The sequence below is a fragment of the Phallusia mammillata genome, chromosome 6 (assembly GCF_965637545.1).
Source record: "Phallusia mammillata chromosome 6, kaPhaMamm4.hap1.1, whole genome shotgun sequence".
NCBI lineage: Eukaryota > Metazoa > Chordata > Ascidiacea > Phlebobranchia > Ascidiidae > Phallusia > Phallusia mammillata.
Genome location: NC_137257.1, coordinates 25,509,689 through 25,525,332, shown reverse-complemented (window position 1 = coordinate 25,525,332; position 15,644 = coordinate 25,509,689). Strand labels below are relative to the sequence as shown.

The 15,644-nt window shown below is 34.6% G+C and overlaps 2 protein-coding genes across 5 annotated transcripts; one reads left to right on the top strand and one right to left on the bottom strand.

Annotated features, from left to right (window-relative positions):
- The first annotated feature begins 1 nt into the window (after position 1).
- LOC145232087 (interferon regulatory factor 4-like) lies at positions 2-4,156 on the top strand. The gene is made up of 9 exons (XM_080096598.1): positions 2-104; positions 284-461; positions 1,032-1,215; positions 1,599-1,700; positions 1,766-1,836; positions 2,029-2,209; positions 2,490-2,567; positions 2,623-2,817; positions 3,154-4,156. Exons 1-9 carry the CDS (start codon positions 100-102, stop codon positions 3,600-3,602), a joined length of 1,443 nt encoding a protein of 480 aa, XP_079952724.1. The 5' UTR covers positions 2-99; the 3' UTR covers positions 3,603-4,156.
- Positions 4,157-4,492: 336 nt separating this feature from the next.
- Positions 4,493-15,640, bottom strand: LOC145232084 (arylsulfatase G-like). Of its 4 annotated transcripts, none has more exons than XM_080096592.1 (9): positions 15,516-15,640; positions 15,153-15,289; positions 8,822-9,009; positions 8,361-8,552; positions 7,905-8,103; positions 7,262-7,429; positions 6,770-7,049; positions 6,156-6,380; positions 4,493-5,355 (listed from the first exon to the last, which is right to left on the bottom strand). In XM_080096592.1, exons 1-9 carry the CDS (start codon positions 15,600-15,602, stop codon positions 5,185-5,187), a joined length of 1,647 nt encoding a protein of 548 aa, XP_079952718.1. In that variant the 5' UTR covers positions 15,603-15,640; the 3' UTR covers positions 4,493-5,184. The 4 variants fall into 4 exon arrangements, with proteins under 4 accessions (XP_079952718.1, XP_079952719.1, XP_079952720.1 ...); XM_080096593.1 differs by lacking the exons at positions 15,153-15,289; positions 15,516-15,640 and adding exons at positions 9,465-9,601; positions 9,943-10,737; XM_080096594.1 differs by lacking the exons at positions 4,493-5,355; positions 6,156-6,380; positions 6,770-7,049; ... (2 more) ...; positions 8,361-8,552; positions 8,822-9,009 and adding exons at positions 10,067-10,908; positions 11,450-11,674; positions 12,222-12,501; ... (2 more) ...; positions 14,302-14,490; positions 14,729-14,916.
- Between the last annotated feature and the right edge of the window lie 4 nt (positions 15,641-15,644).

Here is a 15,644-nt window from a genome sequence, read left to right as displayed (position 1 = left end):
GGCTTGTTGTTAATTTAAATTTAATCTTTGATTATTAAACTTGATCAACAAGAAAAGAAACAAAGAAAACAAGAAACAAAGAAAAACTTGACATTTAAAATGAAGTTAGTATTTCAATCTCCAGAATGTTTTCTGATTTAAGAATTATTTTACCTTTATATATTTAAAAAATGTAAGTTTTTTTGTAAAAATTCTCTCATCTCTTTATATATTCATGAAACAAGCAGTGAATTCCACATCACTATATCTTTACCCTATTTTCCATAATTCATAAACTTTTTAGTTCTTCATTGATGGAGCTGGAAAGTGAACAAGGGCTTACAATGCGTCATTGGTTGCTGAGAAGATTAAAGAACAAAGATATTCCCAATCTTATTTGGGATCCTGATGACAGCTCATTGATCCGAATTCCTTGGAACAAACAAGGAGAATGCTCACAGGCCGAGGAAAAGCTGTTCAAGGTTTTTGTTGATTTGTCTTATTGAGCATAATGTTTTGTGTGTGTTCCTGTAGGTCAGGCACATGTATTTACAGTATAAAAACAAAACATATACTTAACTTATATTACAGGGGTCCGCAGCCCCTAGTACATGTGGCAAGGTTGGCAACCGGGGTGATTTGATTGATGTGGTGCACTAGGCTGATACATATGTAGTTTAACAACATGACACAGACACTACACTCTTATTAAAAAAGGCTTAGCAACCCCTGGCATGCATGACAAGATTTGCAATTGTGGTGACTATGCATGGCATGCCAGGGATTTGTATTTAAATATTTTGGATTCAATTCGAACAGTTATAGTGCTTGTTTATGTTGTTATGACGTAATGTAAAAACAACAGAACTTGCATGAATCTACCTACTTTTTGACTATGCTTGCACAAACCTGCCCCTCGCAGCCCACCATTACACATAAAAATCCTAGCACTTGAAGCTATTGTTACTTAACATCACAAAGTAATCGACATTCAAAATGTTGCTGACCCTAATATATTATATGTGCTGAATTGAACATTTTTTCCATTCTAGCTTTGGGCTGAAAGAAATGGTAAAATGGTGGATCCTGATACTAAAAAGTCAAAGCTGAAAGACAACTTTAGAAATGCTCTACACAAATCAAACGATTTCCAAGAAATGGAACACCTGCACAAGTTGGACCAACAATCTAACAACTACAGGGTTTACAAACTGCTAAATCCATCAGAAAGCAAAGGCAAGTGACATTGTATCTTTTGCTTGTCTTCGGATAAATGTTAGCTACATTGCTTCAACTAAAAGAAACCTAAACCTATGCCACACATGCAACATACTTGCAAAAAGCAGTAGTGATGGGCCAAAAGTGCAAATGTTCTGTTTGGTCAAACACTGAGCATCTTACATTAATGCTTCATCTCTCCATGAGTGCTTGGCCATTTTTAAGCACAAACACACTTAATTTCACATGTTGGGCATGAATGTGCAAATTTAATGCTTGGGTCAGTTTGTGCACCTGCTTTGCTGAACACCAAGCATCAAAATAGCGATGCTCTGTATCAAGTATTCAGAATCTATGTTAGTTTCTGTGGCAAAGTGACGACATACAAATATTTTTTACAGCCAAAGCCAGACGAGTGAAAGAAGCAAAGGAACGCAAGAAAAGTGACCAGGGTTCAATCAAACAAAGTCCAGCTTATTCCAACTTTTCACCTGTTGCATCAGGTAAATAAAGTTAAACTGATATGTTTAAGCCAAACTCTTTATGTTCCTGTTTTGTATGTTCATAGAATCAGTTGCTACTGTTCAAGATCCGACTCCAAATCCCGAAAATCAACTGATGGAAGATATGGAACTTGCTGTAAGCCCATAATCTGCTCTTTATATACAACATTTTTTAGTAATTTCAGTTTGTAAACTTGGCAAAACACAATATCATAGTTTTGAAACTAAAAAAGAAAATCTTGAAATAATGACATTGGTCTTACAAGATGTTACTTCCCCAATTAACTAATAAATAAAAGTGATCTAAAACACATTTCTTATATTACAGACTAATATTCAGTTTGAAGAAGCTGACGTCACCCAGCTTGTTTCAAATATGTCGTTTAAAACACAAGGAGTCAGTGAATTAATCCCACAAACATCATATTCTTGTAATGATTACCAGCAACATCCAACTCTGCCCCAGGACCACACCAGTCAAAACCAGCTGCCCTTTTGTGAAATGCAAAGTAATGCTTAGTGTTGTGTAATGACAATTTGTAGTGTGTTTACTGTTTATAGCAGCAAGTTTAATGTGAAAAACAAGGCGGCAACATCAAGACCTCTTTCAGCTCTTAAGTATGCAAATAATCGCCGTACAAAGTTATGATTTGGAGATAAACAGTTTAAACCAATTCAGAAGGCTGTAAAAAATACTGGGCAATGTTAGTTTGTCATACAATAGCAACAAATGAAAACACATTTCATACCATGAAATATAAATTGTTTTCTACAATGTTTTGATTACAGCAAACTCCTTCCAACAGATGAATGATTTGCCAAAGGTTCACCAAAACCTGAATGCTTTTGGCCTTGGAATAAACATAAGTATGTTTAAACACATAAAATGTTCAAGAATCTAATGGTTTTATTTGTTTTGCAGATGCCTTAACCTTGTACACAGTTCAGTTATTCTACAGTAATGTGCTTGTTAAAAGATGGTTTATTGATTTCAAAGAAGCACATAGGCTGTTATATGGAAAAGATGTACATCAAGTATTTGATCTCACCCTGACAACATTGGGAAATGTGCCAGAGGAATTTAAGACATCAGCACTAGAGTTTCCAACATATGAAGGTTTTTGCTTCACTTTGGTTAATAAACACTTTGCTTTAGAAATATAAAACCTGTACTCCAGGCAATCTACAGTAAACCTTGGTTAATCTGGACCTATTTGAACCAAAAAAAATGTATTGGAAAGTTCTGGATTAACCAATGTCCATTAGTTAAAGCCTTACCACATTAAAATCATTTGTATCTCAAGTTTTGTGTTAATCTGGCGAAGACCTGGATTAAATGATGTCAGTTTGCTGTAGTTTACTTTATCAAATTCAAGAAAACTCTGTTCGTTGGATATTACACATATTGTGTCAGAAATACTGGGTTGATTTTTATGGTATTGTATATGCTTAGGTAAAGACCCCAATGTGAAACAAACCTTAGAGGCAGCAGATCAGGGAATAATTCTACAAGCTGACACAGATGGCAATTTGTATGGAACGAGATTATGTGAAGTGAGAGTTTATCATTTCGACCAGGATTCCAATTCCAAAAAGCCAGTTAAGCTGGAACGCAAGCAAAGCACTAAACTGTTCTCTTATGAGACTTACATCCAAGACCTATGCAAATCGAAAGATGACAAAGACACACCTGAACCAGAGTGCAAGAAACGTCTGTTTTATGGTGTTGTACCAATAAGTTCTGAATCATGTGGCGTTGTTACACTTACCATTATGCCCGAAGTTGTTGCGCCGATAAGAGATCGTGTGCTGGGAAATCAATCCACACTCATAGCTCTGAGCGACCAAAACAGCATTGACCAAGCAATTCGGGACATTGCAAATAAAAAGTCTATGAGTTGATAGAAAACAGACCATTTCATTCAATACAACTGTTTTTTTGGTATCGCAGTCATTAGAAAGATTAAATTTGAAGCCTTGGCACATTGGTTAACGCATTTTTCAAATATTTAATTATTAGTTACTAAAACTGCGCTTTCTGTAAATTTACAAAAATCAAGTTAAAATGTTTTTAGCATTGAATTAAAGTTTTAAACATCCTGCACAGAATGTGACACTTCAGAAACAATTCCTTAACACATTTTCACCACATAGAACAGTCATAAGGCAACCATAATCAAATGGTTGTTAAATAAAGTAAAGATTTATTAGAAAGTACAATCATTTTATTCTTCAAAAGTTATGCGACAAGGTGCTGTATGTTGCATGTGTGCTGTGTATATATCTTTACACACAGTTTAGTTTTGTAAGTAATGAAAGACTCTTGTTTTAATTATTATTTTTATGAGGAGTTTGAAGCTGTATGAAGTGTTTTGCTGTACATGTGTTTATGTCATGTGTAAAGGATCATAGTCTACTTCAGCTTGCGTAAAAAATAAAAAATGATTTTGTTCGTAGAGCTGTAGTGATGACATAATCATGTTGCACATGTTAAGCTTTACGAAGTCCACTTAGTTGCTACAAAGCACTGGAATTAGGGATTCTACTAAAAGCTGCGGAATCACTAGTATCGTGAGCAAAAAAATCAGAGCCAGTGTTTGTGTGGTCTGACAACCTGACGAGCACTTGTCAAAACATAGTTATGCTGTATACACAAATATTGGCTCTGATTTTTTTGCTCAGATTTTTTAAAACTGTGCATAGCGTACACAAGTATTGAGATTTTGCCAAAAGCTGTGACTTATTTGACAGGTTCAACTTTAAGTATCCTGTATTTATGTGAAATAATCATATTCCCTTCCATATAATGTGTGATATGAAAGCACAGACAAAAAAACAAAACAATTTCAATGCATACATATTGAAAGTGAAAAAATGATGAGAGTCTGTTTTTTAAGAATCTTCATAATTGACCATATGGCCAAGATATGGAATATAAAATACACATGAACACAGCTAGTTGCCAAATTTGATGTAACTCTAATGCCATATTGCATAAAAATGGTAACTGCTCGAAAAAATGGTAATCCTTCTTATTACCAACATGGTAATGCTTCATATTATTATGCTCTATGAGTGACAAAGTATGACGCAAAAGACAAAAGTAATCATTATAATTTGCATAGTTTTTATGACACAATTAGAAAAGAAAAAAAGCTTTTTGGAACTAATAACATGGTGTGATTCTTTTGTATCCAATACATTCAGAAAATTTTGTAATTCACAGTGGAAATTTCTGTAATTTTTGAGATATTGATAGATCACAGAAAATTGTTTGCGTCAGATTCAGACAGAACTGAGTCCGCTTCAAGCATATGAGGAGTTTGTTTAGGAAAACGCAGCAATATTTGACAAATATTTCTACACAAGAATGTGTGGATTGATGTTTCAGACATGATTTCAAGGTGAGGGAATAAGTATGTGAAAAATAAATTGACAAGAACATATCATAATTTTATCGACCTTCCTACATTAGCCTATTTGTTTAGTTTCGAGGTGTAAATCTCAATTTATCTTTCTTGCATCTGCAGTAGAACTGTGTTGGATCACAACAAGGCAAAACATCAGAGGATTGGGAGTAATCAGCAACTGTTGTGTTGTCACTCGCAATATCAGCAAGTAAATCAGATCGAAGGGTTGTGGCTGATGCTATTATCTGAAATGGCAAAACATTGAAGTCAAGGGTTAATTTACTTACATCAGGAAGGTTGAAAGTTAAGCCTAATAGACCTTTATGGGGTGTTTACAGGATTCACTAAGTGTTCATATGATTTTCTGAGCATTCACATGATTTACTAAGTGTTAATATGATTTGCTGAGCATTCACATGATTTACTGAGTGTTAATATGATTTGCAGAGCATTCACATGATTTACTAAGTGTTAATATGATTTGATGAGCATTCACATGATTTACTGAGTGTTAATATGATTTGCAGAGCAATCACATGATTTACTGAGTTTTAATATGATTTGCAGAGCAATCACAGCATGTATTGAGTGCTCACATGACTTACTGAGAATTCACATGATTTACCAAGTGTTCATATGATTTGCCGAGCAATCACAGGATCTACTATGTGCTCACATGACTTACTGAGTGTTCACATGATTTTCTAAGTGTTCATATGATTTGATGAGCATTCACATGATTTAATAGGTGCTCACATGACTTACTGAGTATTCACATGATTTATAAAGTGCTCATATGACTCCCTGAGTATTAACATGATTTACTAAGAGTTCATATGTTTTGCTGAGCATTCACATGATTTAATAGGTGCTCACATGACTTACTGAGTATTCACATGATTTATAAAGTGCTCACATGACTTACTGAGAATTTACATGATTCACTAAGTTATCATACACTTATTGAATATTCACATGACTGGTTATAAAACACAGCATACACTTAACTGTTTGTGGGCAAATTACAAAACTAAAATGGTAGTACCTGGTTCAATTTAGGTGTTGTTTCACTGGTCAGTTGTATGCTTTCAGCTGGGTCATTCACAACATCAAACACAATCGGTGGATCGTGTTCTACTACTGGGGCAAATTTGTAGTTGCAATCAGGCTGTGTTCCGCCTGTTTTCCAAAATACTTTATATTGTCCCATTCGAACTGTGTCAATTTCACCGAAAGGTGGCGTGTCTCCACTGTTTGGGTGGAACAGATTCTAGTGAAATACAAAAATATATTTCTTTAATTGGGTCCATAACCTCTCCAACATGCAGAGCCCTCCGACATTCTTTAAGTTTCCTTGAAACCTCAATTACACAATGAAACAGCCTGCTTTGAACATACGCAACTTGACTTTCTTTGAACACAGCTTGAAAACCATTGCTTTATAATCAAGACTGGTAGAGTTTCTGTGCATGTTTTTAGCCATACTTGCCATTTTCTTGTTGAAAGACCTTAAATAAGCTCTGTTATGAAATTATGTTTACATGTCACAACAACTACACAAAAATATTAGGTGTGTCTCCATGTAGTGCAGAATCAACTTATCTAAAATCTTCAAAAACGCTGTCAACATAAATAAATGCAATTGGGTCTGGTATGTACCTTGTGTGCATCTTGAGTGTTCCCTTGTAAGAAATCATTCAAATCAATTCCATCATAATGTCGATAAGCAGACATTTTAGCACCAGCAGCAGATATGAGAGTGGGAAATATATCCAATGTTGAAGTCAGTGCATCACTAACTGTGTTTGGTTGGATCTTGTTCGGCCAAACAATCACTGTCGGTTCTCGATGTCCTGCCTCCCATGTAGTGGTCTTTGCTGTAGAGCCACCTCCATATTTATCTTTAAGCCAAGTCCCAAGAAAAGGACCCTGGCTTCCGCTGTGTACATGAAACAATGTGTATTTCAAGAAATTGTCTTTCCTCTCTGTTGCCAATTGATATATCCAATTAAGAAGCAATGCAAACAAACTATTCTTAGTCTAAGAACATTTGTTGGACACATTCCTTATAAATGCAACTTATTTACAAACCAAAAATACAATCCTAAGGTGGCCGAGTACACTGGAAATGTTTGTATTATTTGTAGTTACCTGAAGGGGCATTTCATCACCCATGGACCATTGTCTCCAGTGAACCAAGTCAGAGTGTTGTCATATACTCCACTCTGTTTCAATGATTTAATAACTCGACCGATAACATCATCAAGTTCATGTAAAGTGTCGGCATAAATTGTGTCTACATCAGTGGAGTTCGTAAATCTGTAATGTGGAAGAATTTGTTAAAAACTGATGTGAAAAGTTTAATGTCAGAATTAAACAGTAAAAAGCTATTATTCAATAATTAGTGTCCAAACTACATGTTTTAGTTTGTCAGAAAAATTGAAAAAAGAAACAAAGCCTATAGATAACAGACACTACACTTTGACCCTGTAATTTAATTTGTCTTGTATGCACATACATATGAAATAAAGTAAAATATTGTTTATTACTTGTTTAGCCACCTGTAAATTGCACAGAAACAAACAAACTAATCAACAAAAATGCTCTTTTTAGATTGGACAAGGTAGAAGTCATCAACCCTTTCTTTTAATTGTACTTTTGAGCTAAAGGCTCTTGCTTAGCTGTGCTGGCCCAACTGGAAGTACTACAGAATTTTTACATTTTTATGGAAATAGTTTGGTAATTTAAATTTTTGCTGGAAGAAGTTTTTTGAAACCAACAAAACGCACACTACCTTGCAGCATGGGTAAGTGGGACGTGCATATGAGCAAATCCTATGTAAAGTAGAAAAGGTTTCCCCGATTTTGAAGCAGCGTCAATAAAATTTTGAGCTTTTTCAGCGTAATGATCTCCGAGTTCGGTGAGGTTGGCAGGTTGCTCAATAATCCCATAATCTTCGTAAAGTGGCAAAGCAGAGAAGTAACCGCCACAAGCTGGAGGTGGGGAGAAAAATGTTAACGTTGTGTTTAACAATTACGAAAATACAAAAACCTAAAATATAAACAGACTTACAAAGTAACTAGCAAATAGAAAATTGTTTAAATCATCTGCAATCAGTATTAATAACTAACATGTCCCACTGTTTTACAATACAAAGAAATCTGACTAATGGTGTAACCAATTTGCCTTGATGTTTGTCAACCACAGTGCTAACTTACACTTTTCGAATCAGTTTAGCAGGTATACTTACGAACTGCTGTCTGGTCTCCATAAAATATTTCCTCGAATAAAGATTTCTTTGTGGGACATTCAAGACATTCAGGTCTGTTATAAGTAGGAACATCCACACAACCCATGTCATTACTATATGGAAGTCCATAGTAGTAGTCGAAACCTCTTGATCGAGGATGGTATTTTTGAGTCATACCAAGATGCCATTTACCTGAGTAAAAAGTGCTTTATTTTTCCAACAATATATCACAATCATTTATACTTATATTCCTATAAACCACCAACAATAAAAAAAATTTAAAACAGTGATGGTAGAAGTGTAACATATCATATGTCCTGTGAGAGCAAAAAAAAAATCTTTCAAGGAAGTATGTCCAAAAAAAGTAAGATAATTAAAAATCTATGACTTAAAAGGTATTATATTGTGCAACATTCTTTTAAATTATATACTATTAATGCCAAGTACAGCAAAAACAGTACCTATCATTCCAGTGTAATAACCATTATCTTTCAAAACTTTAGCAACAGTGGTTTCATTTAGTGGAAGTCCAGCGACAGACTTTTGATTAAAGTTCTGCACAACTCCAGTTCGAAGACCCAACCTCCCAGTGAGAAGAGCTGCTCTTGATGGAGTGCAAACTGATGCTCCAGCGTGAAAGTCTGTCAGTCTGAAAAACAAGTGTTGTTGCTTGCTAGTAAAGGTTTGGTAATGCAACACAAACACAAGTTGAAAAGTATGCAAATCAGTTTACATGGTGGTTGCAATCTTGTATTAAACATGGTGCTTTTACTGTGAGTCTGCCAAAAAATTTAGGGCGAAAATAGTTTTCAACTACATGTAGTATTCAAATAGTTCACAATTTTAGTTAGTCTGTAAATAGTTATGACTGATGTAAAAATAGGCTTTAAGTCTTAACAGTTGGGCAACACTGCCTTTGTTTAACACTCACTGAATACATAATTTTTGACATAGCACCGCTAAATTAGGCGCTTTGAATAAAATGTCATTTGTCTTGCAATGATACTTGTTTTAAAAACCTTTCTAAAATTAAAAAAAAACAGACTTTGTTCCTTAAAAGCTTCATCCTTTATTTGTAATATTGTTGTGCCAACATTTACTTACCTTAATCCCTCTTCAGCCATATTGTTGAGGTTGGGAGTGACATCTTTGTTAGGATTCCAGTTTGCACCAAAATCTCCCCATCCAATATCGTCAGCAAACAAGATCACAAAGTTTGGTCGCTCAGATGTGCCAGGGTTCTGATATCAAACAAATTTAACTTTATTGTCCAGTTTTATATAAAACTTATGTGTTTAGTAATCCACAACTCACAAAAAAACATTTGTGATCACAATAAAGTGTGACAGAAGAAACAAACATAACAGCCCAAAGTATGTGGAAAACATAAATACGCTCATTTTTAGAGTTGCACAAATTAAACAACATGACAAAATGTTTTTTATGCTTGCATTTTGATTTTTACACAACCCACCAGTATTTGTTAGTGAAAGTTATATTTCTATCAAAATAATATTACAAAATGAATACGAAATTGAAAACATTTTCACTTTTCAGATATTAAACCTAGTCCTGTTCTTACCTTTTCGAACTGAAAGACTTTTTCACATAATCCATTTGTGCAAATACACCAGAATGCCAAAAATGAAAATAAGTTTAAATTCATTTTAGACACACAAATTTTCTAATTAACCGAAATGTAAAACCTGCAATTGCACAAAACAGTGATTATTCAAAACAGAATTCAAGTAAACCAATAATCTTTGCATAAAATAAAAAAAAATATTTAAGTGCATATTGTAAATTATATTGCAAAAAAATGAATCAAGTATGCACCATTTTTAACACTAGGTATTCAACAAATGTGACAATATAGCACAATTATGGGTGGTTTTTAGCCACCTAAAGGTTGTTTTCATATAGTTGTGATGCCATATGCTCAATATTATTAAAATACACAAACAAAAATAGGTTTGCACTTGGTCAAACAGGACAGTTTTATCATATACCTAATACAAATAAGAAGATAAGCGTAAAATATAATATGCAACCACAGTGAAATTAATATAGGTAGTATTGCACAAATTGAAACAATCAGAAAACACTAAATTTTAAAACAATATTTAATATAAAGGTACAATAATGTAAACACCCAAAGTAGTCATTGAAATTGCATAGTTAAACTAAAACCAACAATTAAAAACTATTAGTTGAAAAGAAATTGGCAGACTTAAAAATGTTCAGTAAAACAAATATAAAGATATTGCATAGGCATGTTTCATTGTAGATCTGAACTTGAATTAACAAAGCACCTTTTCACAAATGACAGAAAAACCCAATTACAAAACATTTTCTCTTTTTTAATCTGCAGAACTATTTATTTTTCTGGTATAAACATAAGTTTTTGCTTGTTGCATCTGCAGTAGAACTGTGTTGGATCACAGCAAGGCAACACATCAGAGGACTGGGAGTAATCAGCAACTGTTGTGTTGTCACTCGCAATATCAGCAAGTAAATCAGATCGAAGGGTTGTGGCTGATGCTATTATCTGAAATCGTAAAAATGCATCTTTAGTGTCAACATTGTAAATGCCAGAAACAACAACTTGTCCGTTGAAGGTGTGATACTGAATACAAAAACCAGTATTTAAGCACTGCTACATGACAAAGCAAAATGGCACAGCAGCCACAGACCTAAAATAGTTGTAAAAGAGCAAACAATAGTATTCTTCTAGATTTGTTCTCACCATAGCCATTATAAAAAAGTAACCCATGACAATCCATTATAGATGATTAAATACAAAACATATGCATCTACAAAATGTTGAACGACAACAATTTCGCTTATAACACAACACAGAATTAATGAAGTGAAAAAAGCTATTATTCAATTATTAAAAACAAAGTATTTTTATTATATTTTAAGCACGGGCATGATGAGTAGCTGCAAACAGTGTCGTTGGGTGGCTACACCAGGCAATATTGCCAATATCTTGTCACCAGCTGCACTGATGGGACCTTATACGTTGAAATAGTGTGCACTGTGTGCTGCTTACTTGAAGTAAGTTTCATTCAATAAAATGATTTTACCTCATCTAAGTTATGTGTATTCTCACTGGTGAGAGGTGTGCTTTCAGCTGGGTCATTCACAACATCAAATACTAGAGGTGGATCATGTTTAACAACACGTGCAAGTCTACGATCACAATCAGGTTGTATCCCCCCTGTTTTCCAAAACACTTTATAGGGTCCCATTCGAACTGTGTCAATCTCACCATTGATAGGTGTATCCCCACTGTTTGGGTGGAAGAGCTCCTGGGTAATAAAACAAGTTAACTAACATGGCTACAATTAAAGGTCAAAAACTCTGCTTTTTAACCTTTGTGTTGCTTATTGCTTTTGCTGGAAAATCAATTACAACAGCTCACAAAGCCTTTTGGTAACTGAGTACCAGAGGTTTATTGCTTTTACATTTCCAGTTTTGAAAAAAAATGTGTAAAAAAATAGGGTCACCACATCTTTGCAATTAATTTTCAAGTATTCCTAAACTGTTCATAAAAATTCACGAGGATTCTTTAGTTTAAAAGAGTATGGGTCTAAAAATATATGCTCAATTTGGGTTTATTGGTGTACAAACAAGAATTGACTAGTCTACCACCTAAACTCTAGAAACTTAACTCCAGAGTATTTCAATTCAAGTCAACCAGTAACTTAACAGTTTTGTAAAAGATGGGAAAATGGGCTTTTTGAAGCAACTGACTGGCTTGAATCAATAAATGACATTTATTTTAGTGGTGTTCCAAATTTTATAGCACTGAATAAATTACATTTTATCCAAACACTTTCAAAAAAGATAACTTACTGTGTGAGCTTCTGTAGTTTTTCCCTCCAGAAAATCATTCAAATCGATTCCATCAAATTTCCTCATATCAGGTAGTTTAGCACCAGCAGCAGATATGAGAGTGGGAAATATATCCAATGTTGATGTCAGTGCATCACTAACTGTGTTTGGTTGGATCTTGTTCGGCCAAACAATCACTGTTGGTTCTCGATGTCCACCTTCCCATGTCGAAGTCTTCATTGTGGATCCTCCTCTGTAAGTTTGAGGAAGCCAGCTGCCGAGGTAAGGACCAACACTTCCACTGTCAATAATATTACAAAGTTAACAGTTTTAAAAACTATAAAAACAGTTTGCAATTGTGATACAGTGATTCCTTAATCGGGCAATCTATTGAATTTGTGTCTTAAAGATCCCTTTAGCTTGTCTGAAACAGATCAAAAACTTTGTTTACTTAATTGTTGCATTTTGGACACAAATCTTTTTTAAGATTGTAAGTTATTAATTGTTTTTGTCAATGAGTTGGAGATTGAAACTGTGGCATATACCTGGTACAAAGCTTTGCAGTTGCTTTTTATTACATCATAATCCAGTAGTTCACAAACAGTTTGCCCTAAAGTGCACCGATAAACGCACTTTCGATGCACAACATTGATATAATAGTGAAAACAAATTTAAGAATCATGTTATATTAAGTAACTTTTCTGTTAACTTTAGACTCCTTGCCATCTTTTAGCCACACTTTTTCAAAACCTTGTAGCACCTTAATAGCAGACAGATAATATATAATAGACAGTCGGGTTAATAATTGTGAAACTAATGTATTTATCACTCATCTTGCTCAGTACCTGTATGGACATTTGCTTTCCCAAGGACCATTATCTCCAGTAAACCATGTCAATGTATTTTCATAAACTCCACTTTGTTTTAATGAATTAATAACTCGACCAATAATGTCGTCCATTTCGAACAAGGTGTCAGCATAAACCGTGTTTACATCAGTGGAATTCTTGAATCTGGAATTGAAAGGGACATTCAAAAAGTGTTTCTTAAAGTCTACGACCGCTATGTACACAAATATTTAAATGAACTACAAAGTGTTTATTTATTTCACATTTTTCGAAGACCCACTAATGTTTAGGTGTGTTAGAACTAAAAACATGCCACAAGAGGATGTAAAAACAGACAAATTTAAACAACAAAATAATCGATGGTCGAAGTGGCGATCCCCTACTAGAAGCTGACATGTGCATACAAGGCAGGCAACAGTGCTTGTGATTCAACTTTCGGCGGCTTTACCACTGAGCCTGTGTAGCTAAGTTGGTAGAGCGCAAGTCCCATATAGACTCTAGCCGTAGGTTTGAATTCCACCACAGGCTAGATTTTTCTAGTCTACTCCATGTGGGAATGCTTGGGAAACCGCCTTGATTTGGTATGACCCCTTTATGGGGCCTGGCATGCTATGATTTAAACCTGTGTTCACATTTAAATGTGTTTTCAACAAAAACACCCTCCAGTCAGAACATTATTGTTACATTGCATTGTTCTGCTAATCTAACTAACCTGTCAGCAAATGCCAGTGGGACATGGGGGTGAGCAAATGCAAGGTAAAGTAGAAAAGGTTTTCCTGACTTTGATGCAGCATCTATAAAACTATCAGCCTTCTCAGCATAGTAATCTCCCAATGCTGTGAGATCTGCAGGTTGTTGCACAATCTCATAATCCTTGTAAAGTGGAAGGGCTGTGTAATAACTTGGACATTCTACAGGGAAATAAGTATACACAGTTAAGGGCTAGCTTGTGACACATTTCTAATCTAAACAGTACAACAACTAAAAATCTTAGAAAGGTGAGCTTTTAGATAAAAAGTGTAAGAAGCCCTGATATAACTGGAGAAAAACTTGGTAAAAACATAACAGTATGGGTTACAGTCCACAAACGATTAAATTATGACAGATAGGCCATGCAAATGTGGTAAATGAAAGTACAGTGTTCATCATAAAAAAAAACAATAAAACGCTAAACAATAAAATGATAAAGCAAAAAGGCAACTGTGCTGCAGATAATACATGGATAAAAACTTTTGATAAATATTTTTACATACCTACAGGTCCTCCTTCAAAATCAGAACTTTCATCATTTAAAATCTGTGTTGGACATTGTTTGCATTCTGGCCTGTTATAAGCAGGTACATCCACACAACCCATGTCATTACTATATGGAAGTCCATAATAGTAGTCAAAACCTCTTGAGCTGGGGTGGAAATCGTGGCTCATTCCCAAATGCCATTTACCTAGTTATTATCATAATAAAAAAATAGATTTGTAGAAACAACAAGAAAAACTAAAATGGTGGTTTAGCACATTTTGCTATTGCTCATACACTACAACCTATTTTAAAATGGTAATATATTCCCTATGCTTTTTTTACATTGGGTCCCATATTAGCCAACGTTTTTGTAACCTTGATTTGTTTCTGCAGGCTACAGGATGAAACATTCAGAATTGTCTTTGCTTTACATGGAAACCTACCTATCATTCCAGTATAGTATCCGCTTTCTTTCAAAACTTCAGCAATAGTGGTTTCATTGACAGGAAGTCCACCCATGGAATCTTGCACAAAGTTTTCAATCACCCCAGTACGAAGACCGAGTCTACCAGTGAGCAAAGCTGCTCTAGATGGAGTGCAAACTGATGATCCAGCATGGAAGTCTGTTAGTCTGCATAACAGTATTGTGTTACAGTCACCAAAATGGCCGAGAATTTGGCACAACTGCCTTGTGTTTGCAAACTTGTTGGTGCCAAACTATTTGACTTTGTGGCAAAAATGTAAATATTTTCTTTTCAAAATGATTTCCTATGAGAAAAAAACATGTCCTGTTTCCCATTGTCCTTATATTTAGCCAAAAGTTGATCCCTTGGGATATGTATCTATAGCATAGATAAAAATTGAAACCTTAATCCCTCTTCAGCCATTTTGTTGAGATTAGGAGTGACATCTTTGTTAGGATTCCAGTTTGCACCAAAATCTCCCCATCCAATATCGTCAGCAAACAAGATCACAAAGTTTGGTCTCTCGGATGTGCCAGGGTTCTGAACAATTATTTTTTAGTTACGTTATCATGTACTTCGTACCAGTTGAGATCATTCTGTACAACTTCTTATTTCCAAAACCTGATTTTTCCCTAACATGAAGAGCATTTTCAAAATTATATGTTTGGCTCAAATTAGGTACATTTCTAATTTCACTAAACAGTAACATTCGGTAACCTAGTGAAAAGAAATAAACTATAACAATGTATTTTGATTTTGTTCCTACCTTTTGAGAATGTGGCACTTCTTCACATAATCCATTGGGTAAAATACTCCAGAATGCAATGAATGAAAATAACAGATTTAAATTCATTTTTAGACACAGAAATTTACCTATATAACCTACATAAAGAAC